The sequence below is a fragment of the Lepidochelys kempii genome, chromosome 4 (assembly GCF_965140265.1).
Source record: "Lepidochelys kempii isolate rLepKem1 chromosome 4, rLepKem1.hap2, whole genome shotgun sequence".
Classification (NCBI taxonomy): Eukaryota; Metazoa; Chordata; order Testudines; family Cheloniidae; genus Lepidochelys; species Lepidochelys kempii.
The window spans coordinates 98,695,356-98,714,241 of NC_133259.1; the positions used below are offsets into that span (position 1 = coordinate 98,695,356).

General features: G+C 40.6%; 1 protein-coding gene across 1 annotated transcript in view; it reads right to left on the minus strand.

Annotated features, from left to right (window-relative positions):
• DTHD1 (death domain containing 1) overlaps nucleotides 1-18,886 on the minus strand; it is a 43,813-nt gene that overhangs the window by 16,362 nt on the left and 8,565 nt on the right. Inside the window, exons 3-8 of the mRNA XM_073343200.1 lie at nucleotides 18,121-18,451; nucleotides 17,141-17,320; nucleotides 14,755-14,999; nucleotides 11,187-11,351; nucleotides 8,752-9,041; nucleotides 6,609-6,853 (exon numbers count right to left, since the gene is read on the minus strand). Coding sequence (XP_073199301.1) covers nucleotides 6,609-6,853; nucleotides 8,752-9,041; nucleotides 11,187-11,351; nucleotides 14,755-14,999; nucleotides 17,141-17,320; nucleotides 18,121-18,451 — 1,456 coding nt within the window. The remainder of the gene's footprint in view (nucleotides 1-6,608; nucleotides 6,854-8,751; nucleotides 9,042-11,186; nucleotides 11,352-14,754; nucleotides 15,000-17,140; nucleotides 17,321-18,120; nucleotides 18,452-18,886) is intronic.

Consider the following 18,886-nt stretch of genomic DNA (forward strand, 5'->3'; position numbering starts at 1 on the left):
AAAATAACAAATCATCCTAGCTTTGCTATGCTATCCCAAATCACATATAAAGATCAAAGAATTATGACACAAATTGATAAAAAATACAAAAATGATTGGCTTTCATTGTAAGCCAGATTCTGACTTTCAGTCAAAACAAAGTGGAAGGAAAGGCCTGGTGCTTACCCAAATTCAGCATTGCACAAACTATTGCAAGAGTGTTTCTTTCTTTGGCTCATATCTCTTTGTAGCAGACTCTTGGATGGGGTGTTAGCAGGGACTGAATCCAGAATCCAACAATCAAAATGTAAGTCCTGTACTGCTTGAACTAAACCTATTAGCTGGAAATAGCAGCAGCCTCAAACTTCACATTGACAAGCCAGTAAAGGAGGACAAAAACTCTTTGGATTATACTTCCCCCATGCTTGGGACTATGAATCCCAAATGTCTACAGTTCATAGCAGTGGAATTCCCCATATGGAACATAAACTCATAAACCACTCACGTTGACCAGCCAAAAAGAAAGGACAAAGGCCTGGTTTACACTACAAAGTTAGATCAACGTAAGCTGCCTTGTGTTGACCTACTTGTGCATGTGTCTACACTTACATTTGTTTCCCACCAATGTAAGTACCCAGTTATGGCAACCTACTAACCCTGAGTAGCACTGATGATCGATGTACTGAGGTTGACGCAGCACAAGTGTACAAACTGTTAACTATGTTGACCCTAACAGTCCTCCAGCAGCTGTCCCACAATACCCAACACTGATCGCTCTGGTCTCTATTGTAAACTCCTCTGCCCAGGGATTACATAGACTGGAAGGCCCCCTCCCATTTAAAGCCCCGCATATTTTTTAAGTGCCTTTTCCTAAGTGCACAGCTTGGTGAGCACACCTAACAACTCTCCATTGTTTTATGTAATTTCCCAACCCTCCATGTTGGCTACATGCCCCAGCTTGGAGTAGACAGGAGATATTGGATCCTTTGGGGAGAAGAGACTGAGCAAGCACAGCTCTGGACCAGCCATAATAATGCTGACATCTATAAGCAGATCTCCTGGGGGATGCAGAAGAAGGGATATGAGAGGGACCAGTAGCAGTGCTGTGTGTAAGTGAAGGAACTGAGGCAGGCATACCAGAAAGCCAAGGAGGCCTTCTGTCAATGCTGTGCCAAGCTGCAGACCTGCCACTTTTATAAAGATGTATGTCAGACTTGGTGGAGACCCTACCACCACCCTGCATGCCACTCTGGATTGTTTCACTAAGCTTATTACCGAATAAAATTCTATTATTTGGAACATAATTAATCTTTATTAGTTCACAACATATGTTGCAGAGTGCCTACCAATTCTGAAGGCACCCACTTGTTGCTGTACAGTGTGACACATCTCATGGGATCAGTGACAAACACACTGTAATAACCATAAATCAAGCACCACACAATTCCTAACAGGCTCCCAAACAGCCAGGCCAGATACAGCACAGTGCACAACACAATATTGTGGTTCACTGTTAAAGTAAGAGCTCCTTCAATGCTTCCCTAAGCTGCATAGTTCTGCATTGAATTCTTCTAATATCCTTTGTGTCTGGCTGTTCAAACTTAGCAGATAGCCACTTTCCCCCTTTGCTTCACACATATTATGCAGCACACAGCAGGTATCTATAACCACTGGGATATTTTTCTCACACGGATCAAATCTTGTGAGTAAACGATGCCAGCAGCCTTTCAATCTACCAAAAGCACATTCAACTCTCATTCTGCACCTCCTAAGTTTGTAGCTGAATCTTTTCTTGCTGCTTTCAAGGTGGCCTGTGTACAACTTCATGAGTCAGGAGAGCAAGAGGTAGACTGGGTCTCCCAAAATCACTATTGAGTGACATTTCAACATTTGCTAATAATCATCTGGTAGTTGGAGGGGGGGTGGGGAAGTCCCTGCTTGTAGCTTTTTGTGTTCTTAAAGATACAAGTGTCATGCACTTTCTGTGACCACTTCACCAGGGATGCATCACCAACATCAGGGTGATCCACCAATGTTTGCATAACCATAAAAAAGTAGCCCTTTCTGTTGATGTACTCTGTAGCAAGGCGGTCTGGTGCCAAAATATAGGGATATGCGTGCCATCTGTCACTCCACTACAGTTTGTTGAAAATCCATCCAGTATCCATCCAAGGTTTTTCGCCTTCCTCTGTAGCATGGGGGACGGGTCACTTGCTGGAGGAGTCTCTCCTTCTTGAAGTCTTTAAACTACGATTTGAGGACTTCAATAGCACAGATATAGGTGTGAGGTTTTTTGCAGGAGTGGTGGGTGAAATTCTGTGGCCTGCGTTGTGCAGGAGGTCAGACTAGATGATCATAATGGTCCCTTCTGACCTAAATATCTATGAATCTCCTGCATGTTGCTGAGAGTCAGTCCTGCCTAGCAGAGTTGATTTAACGGCCCTGCATACTTTCATGACAAGAGCCCCACAGTGTTTTTTCCAACTCCAAAGTGATTGCTATCAGTCAGTGGGTAATTGGGCATTACAAGTTTCCACAGTGCAATCACCACCATTGATCCACTATTAGTGAAGCTCTCATTCTGGTGTCCCTACACTGGAGGGTTGGGGTGAGCGTGGCACACAGATCCAGGCATGTGGCCTTTTGCAGCTGGAAGTTCTGCAGCCATTGCTCATCATCCCAAGCCTGCATTACGGTGCAATCACACCAGTCAGTGCTTGTTTCTCAGGCCCAGAAATGGCACTCCATCATATGCAGCTGCACTGTGAAGGCCATCAGTGACCTTGAATTGGTTCTCCAAGAAATCATCATGTTCCCTGCTGATTCATTCTTGCAGCTCAGCAAATAGCGGAGGATCATGGATCCTGTGCTTGCAATGCTTATGACAATAGTGGAGAGCTGTGCAGGCTCCATGCTTCTGTCAAAGATAGTGGATAGTGAGGAGGGCCATACAGGTTTTTGGAATTTTGAAAAAGTTTTGACAATTATGAGACGGAGACTGTTAAACACTGAGAAGTTGACACCTTGGTTCCAGGCCCCCCCTGCATGATTTGTTTCAACCCCACCATGCATTGCCAAAACTTCCTAAAAAACTATATGCTGGACACTGGCAAGTTGCACACTGGGATACCTATCCATGGTAAACTGCTCTGTGCATCGATATAAGCACTCTTTGTGTGGATGTGCAGTGCTGACGTAAGGAGACAAGTATGCCCATGCAAGCGTGATATGCTAATTGCGGTGGCTTAATGACGCTGTAACTTGCATCAACCACAGTTTGTAGTGTAGACATGGCCAAAGTCTAACCCTGTATTCATGAGGGTTTCATTACCACTAAAATGCATATGACATTCCCATTGCCCTTTTGCACGTAAACCAGGGGTAGGCAACCTATGGCACGTGTGCCAAAGGCGACACACGAGCTGATTTTCAGTGGCACTCACGCTGCCCGGGTCCTGGCCACTGGTCCGAGGGGCTCTGCATTTTAATTTAATTTTAAATGAAACTTCTTAAACATTTTTAAAAGCTAAAAAAAACCAATAGTTGAGTTATATATTCTAGACTTATAGAAAGAGACCTTCTAACAACATTAAAATGTATTACTGGCACGCAAAACCTTAAATTACTCGGCACACCACTTCTGAAAGGTCGCTGACCCCTGATGTAAACCAATGTCTTTTAAGAGACCGAAGTTGAATTAACTAAAGTACTTCCAGTATTTGTCCTTTTTCTTGCTAAGGTTAAAAAGAAGGACAGAAGGCAATTTAAAATGGCAATTCTTGCCAACTGTTTCTAAACAGATGTTGGTTCTGTACACAAAAAATATTTGCAAGAGAGAGAGATCTGATTATGATGCTATTTATTCTACTCAGTCTTTTGTAGAGAAGCATTTCATTTTTTAGGGGGGAAGTGAAGTGCAAATCTTGCCATATTTGAGCATTTCTAAGAAATTACTTTTTTTTTAAATATTTTCATTCAGGGCAGAATCTGATCCCTTTCAGTCTCTCCTAAGTTTTTCTCCTAAAAACTCATCACTACAAACTAGAGGAAGTTTCTTTGGAAACCCAAGGCTTGCACTGATCCCCTGAAGTTATGTATTACTTCATACATACTTCTGTTATATATTTCCTATCAAGAAACACATTTTGAGAGTAATAAGGCCTATCTTGCTCAAGGGAATTTTGAAATTGCTATATTCAATATAGAAACTGCATAGCAGAAAAAAGGTTAACTTATTCTAGATCCACAGAAGAACTACAACTCTGACATTTCATCAATGCTTACAAATAAGCAAGGAAGACCCAGACTTATTCCTGGTCTCTTCCATTCTAATCTGTAGAATAAATGCGCATACTGCAATTTCAGAGTTATTTAAAGCAGCCTGATACACACTTTGAATTCTGAAGAGGCAGGTATAGAATTAGGACACTTTGAGCCATATGGTGGCTGGCCCTGTGCAGACTTTCCCATCACTTGTGCCCATTTGCAAAAGGCAAGCCACAGTGAGGCTAGTGAATATGGTACCTGTTAAATGACTTGTGCTGCGAGCACCCTAAAAGGGAGATGGCTCCACGCCCCACACAAGCTAGCTCTGCTGGCCAAGCAGGAAGGGGGAACGCATGCTGCACCTTTTCTGAGGGTGGCAGACATTCTGCTACTGCATGTGTTTATCTGGGAACTCGAGGAGAAATTGTTTGCTGCTTCAGCCAGAATTCCCCATGATGGCATCTAAGAATGGCGTGTAAGGAAACCACTCGAAGCAGACTGTTTTTTCTCTACCTCAATTCAGGCCCCTCTACTGAAATTATTCAGATTGAGCGGGCTCATTTTTAAATATTGAACCCTCAAAATTTACTTCCAGGGATGTGTTGGGGGGGGGGGGGGGAGTCTCTCCAATAATAGAAGTTTTCCAGTCACTACAGAGCAACTACCAAATTACCAGTGTTCCCGTGCTTGCTTCTTTCATAACCATTGGTATCAGTTCAGCCTTAACTTCCTCACCACACTGGGATTGGAAGGTTGTATTGATAGCAAAGATGACCGTACATTTAAATGGGGCGGGGGGAGCAGGGGCACATGTAATTACTGCAAATTGATAGACTGTCCCATCAGGACATATAAGGGCTCATGTTCTTTGCAATAGAATACAGAAAGCAATAAAAGGTCTTGGCAGGTGATTAAGTACCAAAGCAAAGCTGAAGCACTTGATACCTGCAAATGTGATTTGTTTCAAGTACCATCCAATGTCATACATAACATGATTCTTATGCACCAAGATGAAAGAAGATGGAATAAACCACAGAACTGGGGTGGGAGGAGGGAAGGAAACAAAGTGAAGCCTGGGTCCAAATAAATAGATTTTCTTTAAGTATCCCCTTTGACTCTCCAGGGAAGTGCCACATATAACTGTTGTAGATCACTTGTGAAGGAAGGCTAACTTTCTGCTGAAAAATTAAAATAAATAAATAAAAAAGGAAAAGGAATATATTGTCTTTTATAATGGAATTTTGAATTATATTTCACTTAAATAAAACGTATCCTGGTGCAAAAATGTACACAACTTAATTCAGTTTCAACCTTTAGATAGCAAAAAATAGCAGAGGGAGAGAGAAGTAAAGAGTATGGTAATGGGGAAACAACAACAAGGAAGGCTGTTTCAGATCTGCAGAAAAGGGACTCATAGCAAGAGTGGTGAAACTACGTAAAGGGACAATGGTGGGAGACTAGTGCTATAAACATGGGAGGAATACAATGGGAAATGGAGACATTGACAGTTGATGTAAATTGGCCTTGACTTTGATGGAGCTATGGCAGTTTACAACATGGTTCACAAGGTCTTGCAGCAAATCTGGTGAGGATTTTAAAAACAAACAGAAGAGTTCTGTAATAAATTGGGAGATGGAGTAGAGATGTTTGAGGCTGAAGGTGACACAATTGGTATTGGAGGTCAATTGGCATTTCTTTATCTGGAGATCTGGGTCTTGAGGAGGCAACCAGTGACATTACAATGGTCAAAGTGAGAGAAGATTGTTGAAAATCTTATGCATGTCTTAGAGATGGAGACAAGCCAATAACGCACATGACAAAGTTACAGAGACTTACCGGGCATGCAAAGGGATGGAGTATTCAGGTTCAAAGATAACCATATATCTATGGATACTTAAGGAAAATGGATAGTCTAAATTCTTCCCTGAGCTCCCCGTGAAATTGTGGCTCTGCACCTTCCCAAACACTGGTCTCTGCCTTAAAGGCATGGTCCAGCCCCCATATATTTAATAATAATTTCCGATACTGACCACTTGTAGCCATTCCATGGTATGTTTTGGAGAGCAGGGGGCGAATTGCAGTGTCCTGGATAAACTTCAACTGGGGAATTCTCCCCACAGTTTCAGCTGAATGAGATTCTTTATTTCCAGTCCTAAATTAATACCCAGTGGAGCTGTGCAAGGTGAAAAAGCTACTATGTTTCACCCCCGCCCCCAGTAGTGACATTTTATAGATGGGTTATTTCTGTGTCTGACTGTAGATTGTAAAGCAAATTAGGATCCTTACTGATAAAGGATATATCAATCTCACAAAAAATGTCTGGAAGAGAGAGACTTCAAATAGTAAGGAGTTGTGGAACTTACCTTTGGTAAGGTTAGTGCTAACTTGCATAAAGGTGACTGGTCCTGATAGTCATCAGGCAGAAGGGGTTGATCCCACTTCTTGGCTATTGTTTCTCTGCTCATTTTGTAAAATACTGCAGTTCCCTTGTAATGAGGTGAGCTGTAGTTACCAAATTCATCCACTTCTTGGAGTTGGAGCTCCAGTCTGGGCTTTCTTTGTGAATGAAAAGTAAGCCTGTAGGCTTTTCCAAAATTCTTCCCATCATCTGTATTCATTATAAAAAGATGTATTTCTTAGACTGAGTTTTAATGTCTGATTCTCCGGTATATAAATACAAAATCTTTTGCGGAGCAAGATAAGTCAGTAGGACTTATACAAATAAAATCATACAAAACAAATTGTATTCAGGCCTGGGACCTAAGTATGAAACACAGAGCAACAGCTACACTTTCCTGGCCACTTAAATTAACGGTTACATTATCTTTTGCAGTTAGCTGCCTCATAGTGCCTCTAAGGAGAGATGTGTTGCTGCTTGAAAAGCAATGCACATGGAGATGATAAAATTAATGAAATACAAACCATGGAGAGACAAGAAATGAAAGTCCATGTTGACAATGAAATTAGTACGAGCAGAAGAAAATATTGTATCTAAGGCTCTAGGAAACAATGTGTACTATTTTGTTAAATGTTACACTTTTTGAGGTGAGCAGCTGGTCAAACTTCAGGACCCTTGAGGATGTTCCAGTTGGGAGGGAAAATTGATGATGGAATCAGGTACCTTTGATGCAATCTTGTTTATTTACAAAGAATGGACAAAGTCCTGTTTCCCTGAACACAGGAGAAACCAAAAAACAGGAGACACTCTCCTTGCACACTGGTGCAAACTCCTTCAGCCTGCACTCCCTCCATCCCTCCCTTACCACTCCACCCCCCCCCCCCAAATGTTTTCTCAGTATGCTTTTTCCAGGGTTGTCTTACCAGCTGCTTGTTCAGGCTATGTTTGACTCTCTCTGCTCCTTCTATGTCACTCTCCTGTTTCTGGCTCTCTCAAACCTATTCTTGCCCAAACAATAGCCAGCAGAGTTCTCCACCTACATAGCTCAAATTTTTGAGTAGCCTTGGATGCCCCTCTTTGAGACTGCTATTGTTTCTTATATTTAACCTGAATGAAGGGAGGCTGCTATACTCATCAGTTTAAGGGACTTTAACCCAACTGATAACATGACTATTTGAGATGTGTATTGTCATGTAAGTAAACCTTGTATTATAATGACTACAGAAAGGGGGAAGAGTTGCATGTATATCCATAAGTTTTGCATTTCCCTGTTTTTTGAGTACTTAACTCTGCAACCGTAACATTTTCTTCACATATTTTGTATAACTATGCAATATACTTGCAAAGCTAATACTATTTTTTTCACACTGATTTTCTTTGGATGGGTTTCCCTGGGAAGAATTTATGTAATGTGTACAATGTGACCTCTGAAGGTGGTAAGCTACACCCTCATAATTAATTTTAAAACCTGGCAAAGAAGAGCATAAATATTTTGGGTAGGCTTTTCAAAAGTGCTTAGTGTAGTGAATAGTTTTTACCATGGCAATAGTGAATGACAGCAGTTAGACCAACTGTGAGCACTTGTGAAATTTCTAAACAATAGGCTATCATCACATGAATTAATTCAGAGGGCCACCAGCAACAACATTAATATGCCCTAGATGCCACTATCCCTTAAAGTCAATTGAGTTACTCCAGATTTACACTGATGTAAATGAACAGAATCTGTCCTTTTTTATTTAAAATCCATTTAACCCCAATGAGATGTTCTTAAAATGACCATAAAAGAAGATTAGTAGAAAAGGGAGGGCTATGGGTAAAATATTGACCCTATTGAAGTAATTGACAAAATACCAATTAATGTTAAGTGGGCTAGGATTTCACCATATGAACTTCTTTTCATGTAATCAGAGTGGAGTGGTTGCCTATCGAATTACAAGTTTACAAAAAATAAGGACTGAATGACAACAGTGAAGTGTGCCGTTTCAAAGAATTACCTAAATGCAAGCTCACTATTTGCAACAGGTGGAAGCAAGACAAAGTTCTATATTATATGAGATCCGTTCACTTGATAGGTTGTATTTATGTACAAGAAATGGCCAGTTTACCTGAGGCAAATATGTTGCCACTAAATCTAAAATGAATCTGCTCTCCTTCTCTTAGTTGAAACTGTTGCGTTGGTTCTGGAGGACCAAAGTATCCCTCCTCATGCAGGTTTTGCAGCTCCCAGTTCAGTTCTTTGGACAGAACCAGTGAAACAACTATTTTATGAGGGTTTTCTTTTTTCCGATATAGTACGACATTAGCCATGGTGCTGCGAATGGCTTCCTCCAGAGCCTGCATAAATAGAACTAGATGTGTATTGTCCATGGCAAATGAGAGGCGGATGACAATAAAGCTGCATTAAGAAGAAAAGAAGAGAGAAGAAAATAAGTAGTCCCTGAGGTGACACTTAATTCTTTATTGAATTATAAATCGTTTTATTTACCTTTTGCAACTTATCAAGCAAGATAATATAGTGGTTCAGGTAACTGATGACCATTCTATAACATTTTTCCTCCTCAAGGTAGGAAACAAATGCTCAGATTAGTTTTCTGGAATATGACATCAGGCCAAAAGTCAAGCTGTTCAGGATTGAAAGCTTTATTGAAACATTCCCCTGTTGTACCTCATTTTTCTCCCACTAAAGGCCATAGGTAAAATTTTCAATTGTGAGTTTGGCACTTATCTTAAGTCCCACTGACTTTCAACAAAAATCCCATTGATTCCAACTGGGCCATTTAGTAGTAAATTTGAAAGGGAAACAAAACATCTTTTGTGCTGTGTACCTTTTGGATCTTATTGCCAGAGGATATTATTGAGTTAAAACAAAATATGAAAGGCTAGATATGTATATGAATAACTCATGCTTCAGAGCATAAGATAACCACAACTTGGGGGCAGGAAAGAATTTTCTTGCTGTCTTACAATACGCTATTGAATAACTAAATGATCTTGGTTGTAATGGGAAGGTTATACCTCCATCTGAAACATCCACCAGTGGCACTGACTGCTGTTACACAGAATATTAGAATAAATTCTCAGTGATCAGTTCAAGTATGTTAATCCCTATGTTATTTCAGTTCTCATGAAGACTCAAAACCCAGCTGATGAATCAAAATATTGTAATTGGAATAAGAGGGTAACTGGTTTTGAGGGAAGTAGAATTAATGTGTATCAAAAATGTATAGAAATGATGACTAATATATAGTATGTAGGATCTTCAGCTGAAATATATATTCTCATATTTGATCAACTATATTGTAATTGCAAAGTATAGTATGTACATTACAGAGAATAAATACAAAAGCCGTCTCATTTCAGACCTTTATATCATACTAAATTAAAGATTTTAAATAAGTATTTAAAACAACATGAATTTATATATTTGTTTCATTTTATATTTTTAAGATATGATGAAACGGAGGCAATTTTTTTACATATTTTAATAGCAGTATATTTATGATTCAATATGTAGGGAACTGGTTTTTTTCCATGTTTCTTCCTGATGTGTTTACAGAGCTTTTCACTTCTAGAGCCATTTAGAATATTTAGCTGGATGGAACAATAATGCAAGATACGATAAGCCTCTCTAACAACAGACTCAGATGTAAATCTGGATATTTGACATGAGTAAGATACACAACTTGTTGCTACTTGTATGAAACTTGAGTGTTAGGTGTTTAGTATTAGGGCATATCAAAATATCCTCTATTTTGCTTTCAAAATGATACAGTAATAAACTACAGTGAATGACAGAGGTAATTGCTGCACATGTACATAGTAATCTGCACTTTCACCAAACTCCCAAATACTTCCCAGTTCAACACAATAAAGTCTTTATTCTAATGTTCATGGTTTTGAGAACACAGTCCTTATTTTTGCAGAACTCCCATAGACATCAATAGGGATTTATCCTGCATAAACATAGCAGCACTAAACCCAATATGTATGAAATCATGTGCATAAATTCTGGGGAAAACAAATCACAAATTGATTTTCAAAGGTTTAAATGCATTTGAGTCAACTGTGGTTAGACTCAGGTTGTTTTGGTTCCCAGGCATGATCTATCATACAAAATTTGTTGGCAGAATCTTTACATAAACAGAGAATTTTAAGTGAATACTGGAGAATATATGTCAACCTGAAATCTTAAAACTGACAGTTATGCTCATCCAGCCAGGGAGCAGAAATACTGTCCAATCAAAATTAATTACTATAACTTAAATTTCAGATGTCAAGTGCATTCTGTGTTATGTTTGTGCACAATATGCAGATGAAAAATTATTTACGAAAATAATTTTTGGCATAATTATTCATAACATACAAATCTAAGAAAGTCATCCGTATCTCATGAAACATTTACAGACTGGAAGAGCCAAACTTTGGCAAGTAAAATAATTCTTAGTGAATGATTTCTCAACTCTAGTAAGTTCCCATTCATTAATTTCTTTGGATATGACTCTTTTACCTAAATAATTGAATGAAATTATTTATATGTTACCTTTCTAAATACTCATCTACTTCAAATGATACAAGTCCGTTTCGTGCATTCCGCACAATAACATCATCAAACACAACCCACTCCTCTTCTTTGCTTCTGTAACCCAATACTTTCAAGGATTCACCAAGATTCTCTCCATGTTTTCTCACAGAGGCACTCATTGCCCTGGACAACCACAAGACAGGAGAAATCATTACAAAGGTTAAAATAAAGCTCTGTGGATATTAAATACTTGTGTTGTAGCAGTGTCTTTTCCCTTCTCTTTAATCTGCCTAGCTGCAGACCATCTGGGATGGTTTGTCTCTTACTGAAAAACTGCATCTAGAAAATGGCATGTATGGACTGGTTTGCGGGTATACTCAGGCTCTGTAGTTTGGAAAGGTTCATGTCCAAATGAATGTAGTTAACCTCTAGTCTAATATTGAGCAAAACTTATATCAAGGTTTGCTTTTGACAAGGTCATCTGATTTACACTGATTCACCAGAAGTGAAAATACACGTTAGCCCTGTGTAAAACCAAAAGTCTGATCTTGGGGAAAATAAAACTAGCCTTCCAAAACTAGTTATAGTTGTTACGTGAACCAAAATATAAACTCATAATAAGACAGTTAACAACAACTGGGGAAATTACAGACAATTACACACTAAGATGCTGTCTATCGGAGCCAGAGAAACACAGCAGCTAGGAGACATGGTTTATTTCTGACTTCTTCAGCTAGATCAGAGACCTCAGCAGAAAGGCCACCTATCAAAGAAGAACAAAATTAAAATAGTTTCTGCTGAACTGGAGTGAACAGTCTGATCACATGGGACAGACTCAATCAGGGTCACAAAAAAACCACAATGTGACTTCCTCCACCCAGCCTATCCCTATAAACAAAGCTTGAATTTTAAGGGCCCAATTTTCAAAAAAGCTGAGCTCCTTCACATCCTGTGGTCTTCAACTAGTGCTGTGGGAAATCAGGTGTTCTGAAGAAAGCCTAAATATACTCTAAAAAATGGCCTGAGAAATTCTGCAGATATCCAAAGAAAGCAAAAGAGTTTGCATCAAGATTATATGGACACTGCACAGTATTTCATGAACATGTATGTTCAGTGGTTGAGCTTTTTGGACAAACTACCTCCCTTCCCCCGCCCACCATACCTGTGTCCTTCAGACGTTTTGTTTTAGTTTGAGCCCTGTTTTGTATAGATCCTGAGTCTCTTTCTGCTCTACATTACATGTATGTGGTATAAGATTATGCTTTAAAGAGTTCCAAGACATTTATTGGTTAAATATAAAATGGTTCAAAGTACTAGGAATACGTGAAAATAAGTTGCAGTTTGTTGTTTTATTTTGTGTTAATCCAGGCCTTGAACACTATGTAATGTATAGGAGCAGAAAAGCTTAAAACTATGTGGCTCACTATTCTTAGGCCATTGAATCAAGTTATTCAGCCACATTTAATTGTGTTTTGAGACATTTTAGTTTGACCCCTGTTTTATACTCTTTCTCCTCTGCATTACAGGTATATTTGTACTAACTGAAGTAATGAAGTATCCTGGGTCTTCAAGGAACAGAATCCATGTTACAGGCACACTTCAAATTAGAACCTAGCATAAATTCAGGTACATCTGAAGTTCAAGTCATGTACTTTACACAGCTCTAGGCTGACAGCATTGCTAAGTGTGGGCAGGTGAGATGCAAGCATTTGTGCACTATCGAACACCCGTGGTACAGGATATCAGTTTAGAACTTTCTATAAGCAGTGATGACCAACCTTGCCAAATCACAGGGTGCATCTATGATGAGGATGAGGGTCTACAAGGGATTAGAATGAGACTTAATCCTTTTTAAAAAGTGATCTAAGGAGGTTTCCAGAAGTGAAAAATTGGAACAGTTATTCCCTTTACCACCTAAACCCCTGCTTGTGCGGCAGCCTATTTGATTTTACATGATGGAATATATATTATAATTTTCAAAGGATCAGTAGGATTGGTTAAACCATCTCTTAGGGATTTAGAGGAGCAACATTTCTAGGCTGACAGCAACCTGCTCCAACTGGCCCCTAAAAAGAAATCCCACTACCTCTGTTCCTACTACAGGGTTTTATCCATGCTTTCACCTAGGGAAGCAGACAAGTGGGTTTCGTTGTCAGGAGCACTTCATTAACCTGCCAGTTAAGAACTACTATTAGGAATTGTCAACAAGATTACCAAAAGTGACTAGTGATTACAGCTGTCTCTATTTTCTAAGGGGGAGGGGCTGATTTTCAGAAAGAACTTGGTGCTGTACGTCCACCCTCTGATCAAGCTGAGCATAGGCGGCGAGTTATATGGGCCTGTGGTGCCTATACTCCACCACTGTTTAGGAACATGGGCCCGGCTCCACCAATGTTTGGGCTTAGCGCACTTTGGGGGGCTCTGCGCTTCAGCAGGATGCTGGGTCCAGGGTGGCCTGAAGGGCTAGCGGGGAGCCTGGTGCTGGCAGCAGCAAGCGACGTGACCCAGCGCCAGCATGGCCCTACTCCACCCCCTCCCCATTCCACCCTTTTCCCCCAAGCCCCCACTGCACCTCTTTCTGGCTTCCACCCCATCCCCCAAGCAACACCGGGGGCTGGGCAGAGCAGGCTTGGGCCAGGTTGCGTCGCTTACTGCTGCCAGCACCAGGCCCCCCACTAATCCTCCAGGCCACTCTGGACCTCGTGTCCCCCTGAAGTGTGGGGCCCCCAAATCACGGGGGCCGGGGTGGTTGTCCCAGTCCGTTCTATGGACGGGACAGCTCTGTTTGGATCCATTCTGGGCACCACCAAAAATTATATAAACCTGGCACCCATAAAGCTGAGCAGTGCTGGGCACCGTGAAATTAAGGCACTCAAAAAATCACTAGGTTTTGGAACTCTTGACCCATATAACCTTCTGACCTTTTAGAGTAGAGCCCAGAGACCAGGCTGGCCATCTGACCAGGCTGGCCCAGAGACCAGCTGACCAGGCTGGCCCATTATAAGGTTGTTGTCCTTGATCCTTCTGTGCTTTGAACTATTTGTTTCACATTGTACTTGATGTCATTAATGGCCATGAAGAAGCATTGAGTAGGAAACAGAACTTAGAGTGAGTGGGTTTTTTGGTTTGTTCTGCTAGGAAATAAACTCAGCCATCTACAGCAACGAAGGGTGAATCCTGGACATGATCGTAGCTGCCACCCTGACTAACATTGAGTTGTATTCTGGACTACTCATGGAATAAAATACTACTCAGTGTGAGTCAAGCTGGCAAAATCTGGAGTTAAATAAAATGAAAACAGCAAAATTCTTCTTTACTACATATGTCTCAATTTTTCCCGATCTTCTGTTAAAAACCCTGGGTGAGATCCCCAGCTGGTGTAGGTCAGGGTGGTTTCATTGAAGTCAATGGAGCTATGTTTTACATCAGTTGAAAATCTGGCCAATTATATTTTTTGAAGAGGACACCTTCAGAACACTTTAAGGTGAAGAATATATTTTAATATAAAACTAGTTTGGTCAGGGCTATTTGCAATTCCATTGATGCCTTGATCTTGCTGGATTTGTAGGTAGAAGTTCTCACTTACCAAAGATGATATGCAGTTGTAACCCTGGTTACAGTGGCACTAGATGCTCTTCCATGTTCTGTTGCATCTCCCGATCTCTTTTTTTCTGGATTTGGAGGACAGGGTAGAATAACACTGACTGACTTGTTAAATGGCTGGGATGAAGGATGCTGGATATGAACCAGTGGGCTAGTAGACACTACTGCATGGTACATGTCATATTTTGCCTTTAATATGGAAACCAGTGATGGCTCAATTGGCTGGACCTATGTATAGCAAGTAACAGAATAATTAATGTACAAGTACTTAAATGTTGCTTTTTTAAAAATCATTTTAGTTTAACTTCAGGAACTGGAGGAGAGTTGCATTTCACAAAATCTCTTCCCATTTTTTAATTGAGACCGTCTAGATTTTTTTCTTTAACTCTGTTGATGAGCTCTAAGATTCTTCCTTTCCCAATCATTTTACCATATGCACAACCAAGTGCTTTGTAACAGTGTCATCAGAAACTGCTGCCATTGTTAATTAAATAATTTGGACTCCTGTTAGTGTGTGTGATTGTTTTAAAAGGTAGAATTTATACACTACCTTTTTGTCTTTACTCTTATATTCATTTTTATGACTCTTTTAATACACATTCTGCTTGCCAAGGATTTTAAATTCATGCTCTGATTTAACTTGTTGTTTTCATTTACATATTACAGCTAGGTCAAATCTTGAGGTTCTTAGTCAGAGTAAACTCTCACTGACTACACTGGGAGTTTTGCTTGAGAAAGGATGGAGGTGAAGACAAGAGTATTCATCTCATTATTAGTAAAAGTAATTATTTACACATATTTGCAAAAATAGGGTCAGATTTTCTGGATGCACCACATCAGGGAAGCTATAAGGTAGCCAGTTTTCTCTCCCAGATTCTCGGTCCCTAGTACAACAGCCTTCCAGTTCTCTAACTTTGGACCAGCTGGTTATAATCCCCTAGGATCAATATATTATCTAGGAATAGCTGAAGCATATCATAGTCCAGCCATTCCTGACCTCCCAACTCTAGGAACACCCTCTGTGCTTGTGACTCTAAGGAGGAAGGAATAGGAACAGGTTTTATAGGCTCTATTCCTGCTGGGGACATCCACACAATGAGGTATTCCCAGCATCGGACTTATAGCAGCGGTGCCCAAACTTTTCCTATCATGCCCCCTCTTACTAGTAATGGAATCTGTCTGCAACCCCCCTCTATTACTGCACAGCTGGGGGCAGAACTGGGGCTAGAGGCAGAGCTGGCTTTGGGGCAGAGAGCGAATGAGGGCAGAGCTGGGCTGGGGGTGGAGCTGCGGCTGAGGTTGGAGCTGGGCTGGAGTGGAGCAGGGGATGGAGTAGAACTGTGGCTGCGAGCAGAGCAGGGGGGTGGAGTAGATCTGCGCCAGGCCTGGAGCTGGGCTGTGAGTGGAACGGAGCTGGGACGTTGGAAGAGCAAAGGGTGAAGTGGGGCTGGGGCTGAGAGTGGAGCAGCGGGGAGAGTGGAACTGCAGCTGGGATCAGAGCTGGGCTGGGGTTGGAACAGGGGTGAGAGTGGAGCTGCGTCTGGGGACATCATGGAGCTGCAGGTGGGGTCGAAGCTGGTCTGGGGGCACAGCAGGACTAGGCAGCTTTCAACCTGCCCCCCAAGGGCTGGCCAGGGCTCCACCAGATGGCCTGTCCTGCAAAAAATATTCCTCTGCACCCCCCAGGCGAGCATGCCCCACAATTTGAGGACCACTGACTTATAGGGAGACAATGACTCTTTTGCACTTCCAGATTAGCTCAAAGGGAATGGATCAGAGCGGAGAAAATTTGCCTACAGAATACACCACTGCCTGACCCAAAGACTTCATGTACTGTGTAGATTTTTTAATTATAATTATTAATATTGTTGGAGACAGTCTTGTTTCCCAGAACATAGCAAGCATACAAATAGCTACTGCTTCATTTATATCTGCTGTGACAGGGTCAGGCTAGATGGCTATAGGAGAGTAATAGAAGGCAGATATATTAGCCCCAGGCTAAGTAGGTCCCTTTTCCCTGGGTAAGGTAACAGGGAAGGTTCCAGAACAATCAGGAACCTTCTGGAGACAATTAAGACAGGCTGATTAGAACACCTGCAGCCAATCAAGAAGCTGCTAGAATCAATTAAGGCAGGCTAATCAGGGCACCTGGGTTTTAAAAAGGATTTGACATGAAGCCCAGGTCTGTTATGCATAAAGGTTGCAGAGTCCCTCTTAATGTCCACTCCATATCCACCTAGCTGTCTATGCAGTGGAACCACAGTAATAACACTGTTTGGAGGCCTTCATCATTATGATGGGTTTCTCTTTGGAACTACTCATGTGACATGGACATGATGCGAAGAAAAATATGAATATTTCACACTTACCTTTAACTGCATGGTCACTGGAGAACTGAACGTTTCTGGAGGGTAGTAGAAAGAGATTCTAGAATCCATGCTTAGCTTTTGTGAGAGCCCTTTCTTTGGAATGGTGAATGTTTCTTTTTTTAAGCATGAAACCACAGAAAAAATACCAAGCTGGCAAATTTTCACCTCTGCAAAGGTCCCCTTTGGGAGAAAAAGGATGCTACAATTGTTAGTAGATTATCATTTCCAGTGGATGAACTAACTGTATTCTGAGAAGCAAAATGAAAATAACTTAAATGTTATTACCATTTTGACAGCCTGGTTCTCTACTGTGTTACTCCAGTAACTTTCAGTGGTGAATAAGGCTCAGTGTCATTAACAAGTTTTCATCCTATGTTTAGTCAGTGGGAGGGTGGGTATATGCAGATATAAGTGTTACTGTTCTTTAGGTTAAATGCAAAATAATCTCTCCTCTGTTTCATTTACCAAAGAATTGTCAACTTCACACGCATGCTCACATTTAAAACAAAACAAAACTGTAGAGTCATCTGTATTCTGGGGCAAAGTACTTCTCCAATTAATGTTTCTGAAGAGATGATGTTAATTGGGGAGTTTTGTATCCAATCAATCATGGGGAATCTTGGAGAGAGAAATACAATTGAGTCTAGAAAAAAATCAGGTTAGATCCACACTGAACCAAATTATACTCTGAGCCACCTGTGGGAGGAAGGGAGGATAGGCAGCTTTAGGTCACCTTTATGCCTCCCTATCTTGGGGGTTGTTCTGGGGGCGTGAATTAGCACCTGAAGCTTAAGGCACCCAAAACTAATGGTCACCTTAGAAAATGTGGGTCTTCGTATTTAGGTAACCTTGGCAATATATGAAATTCATGATGGAAAGCATGGCTTATTAATCACTTCTTTAATTGCAAAATTTAACTCAACCTTAACTGTTCAGCCACAATAGACCCTGTCATAATACTCAAATAAGAATTCACCAACCTTCTGGTTTCCCTGGTACCCATCAAAGGAAATGGGAGTTAAGTAACTTGATTGAAAGTTCATATTGGTCACCTTCACCATGATGTCTCGATAATTTCCTCTGTAGCGTGCAGTGAATGGGATTGCAATGTTGATAGGAAAGGGGATTAGTTTCCCCTGGTCTAAGCACGCAACACTGATGACATTGCTGACCAGCGCCTCAGAATCTTCCACCACCAAGGAACTCATGTCATTGATGATCCTGCATACTAAATTTTCGAGAGTGATGGAAGGTGCTGTAATATAACAGGCAACTTCAGGTTCAATATTACCACTCACTTCTGCTAGAAATCTGCAGAAAAATACACAATATTATTCTCTGGGCTTTTTTTGTCCTATATTATGTAAGCAATAAACCAATTTATATATGCATTTAATATATTTAAATAATAAATATATCCAAATTATCCACCTATCTTTTCAGTTTTTATAAAGCAGAGGGAACTGATCAGTAATACCTTGCATTAACTAACAAGTGCATAGGACCTAGAAAAATATCAGTAACACTGATTAAAAATGTATGTTACAAATTATAGGAAAGCTGCCTAATTTTGGGACCTGATCCAAAGCTCATTGACATCAATCAATGAAATCTTTCTACTGATTTCAATAAGTTTCAAATCTGACCTTTTATGTGCTCAAGATTTCAGGAAGCTACATTAAAATCTTCAGTGCAGAGTTACATTTTTATTTAGTGTCCATACTAAAGGGTGAACTGCCCTTTATG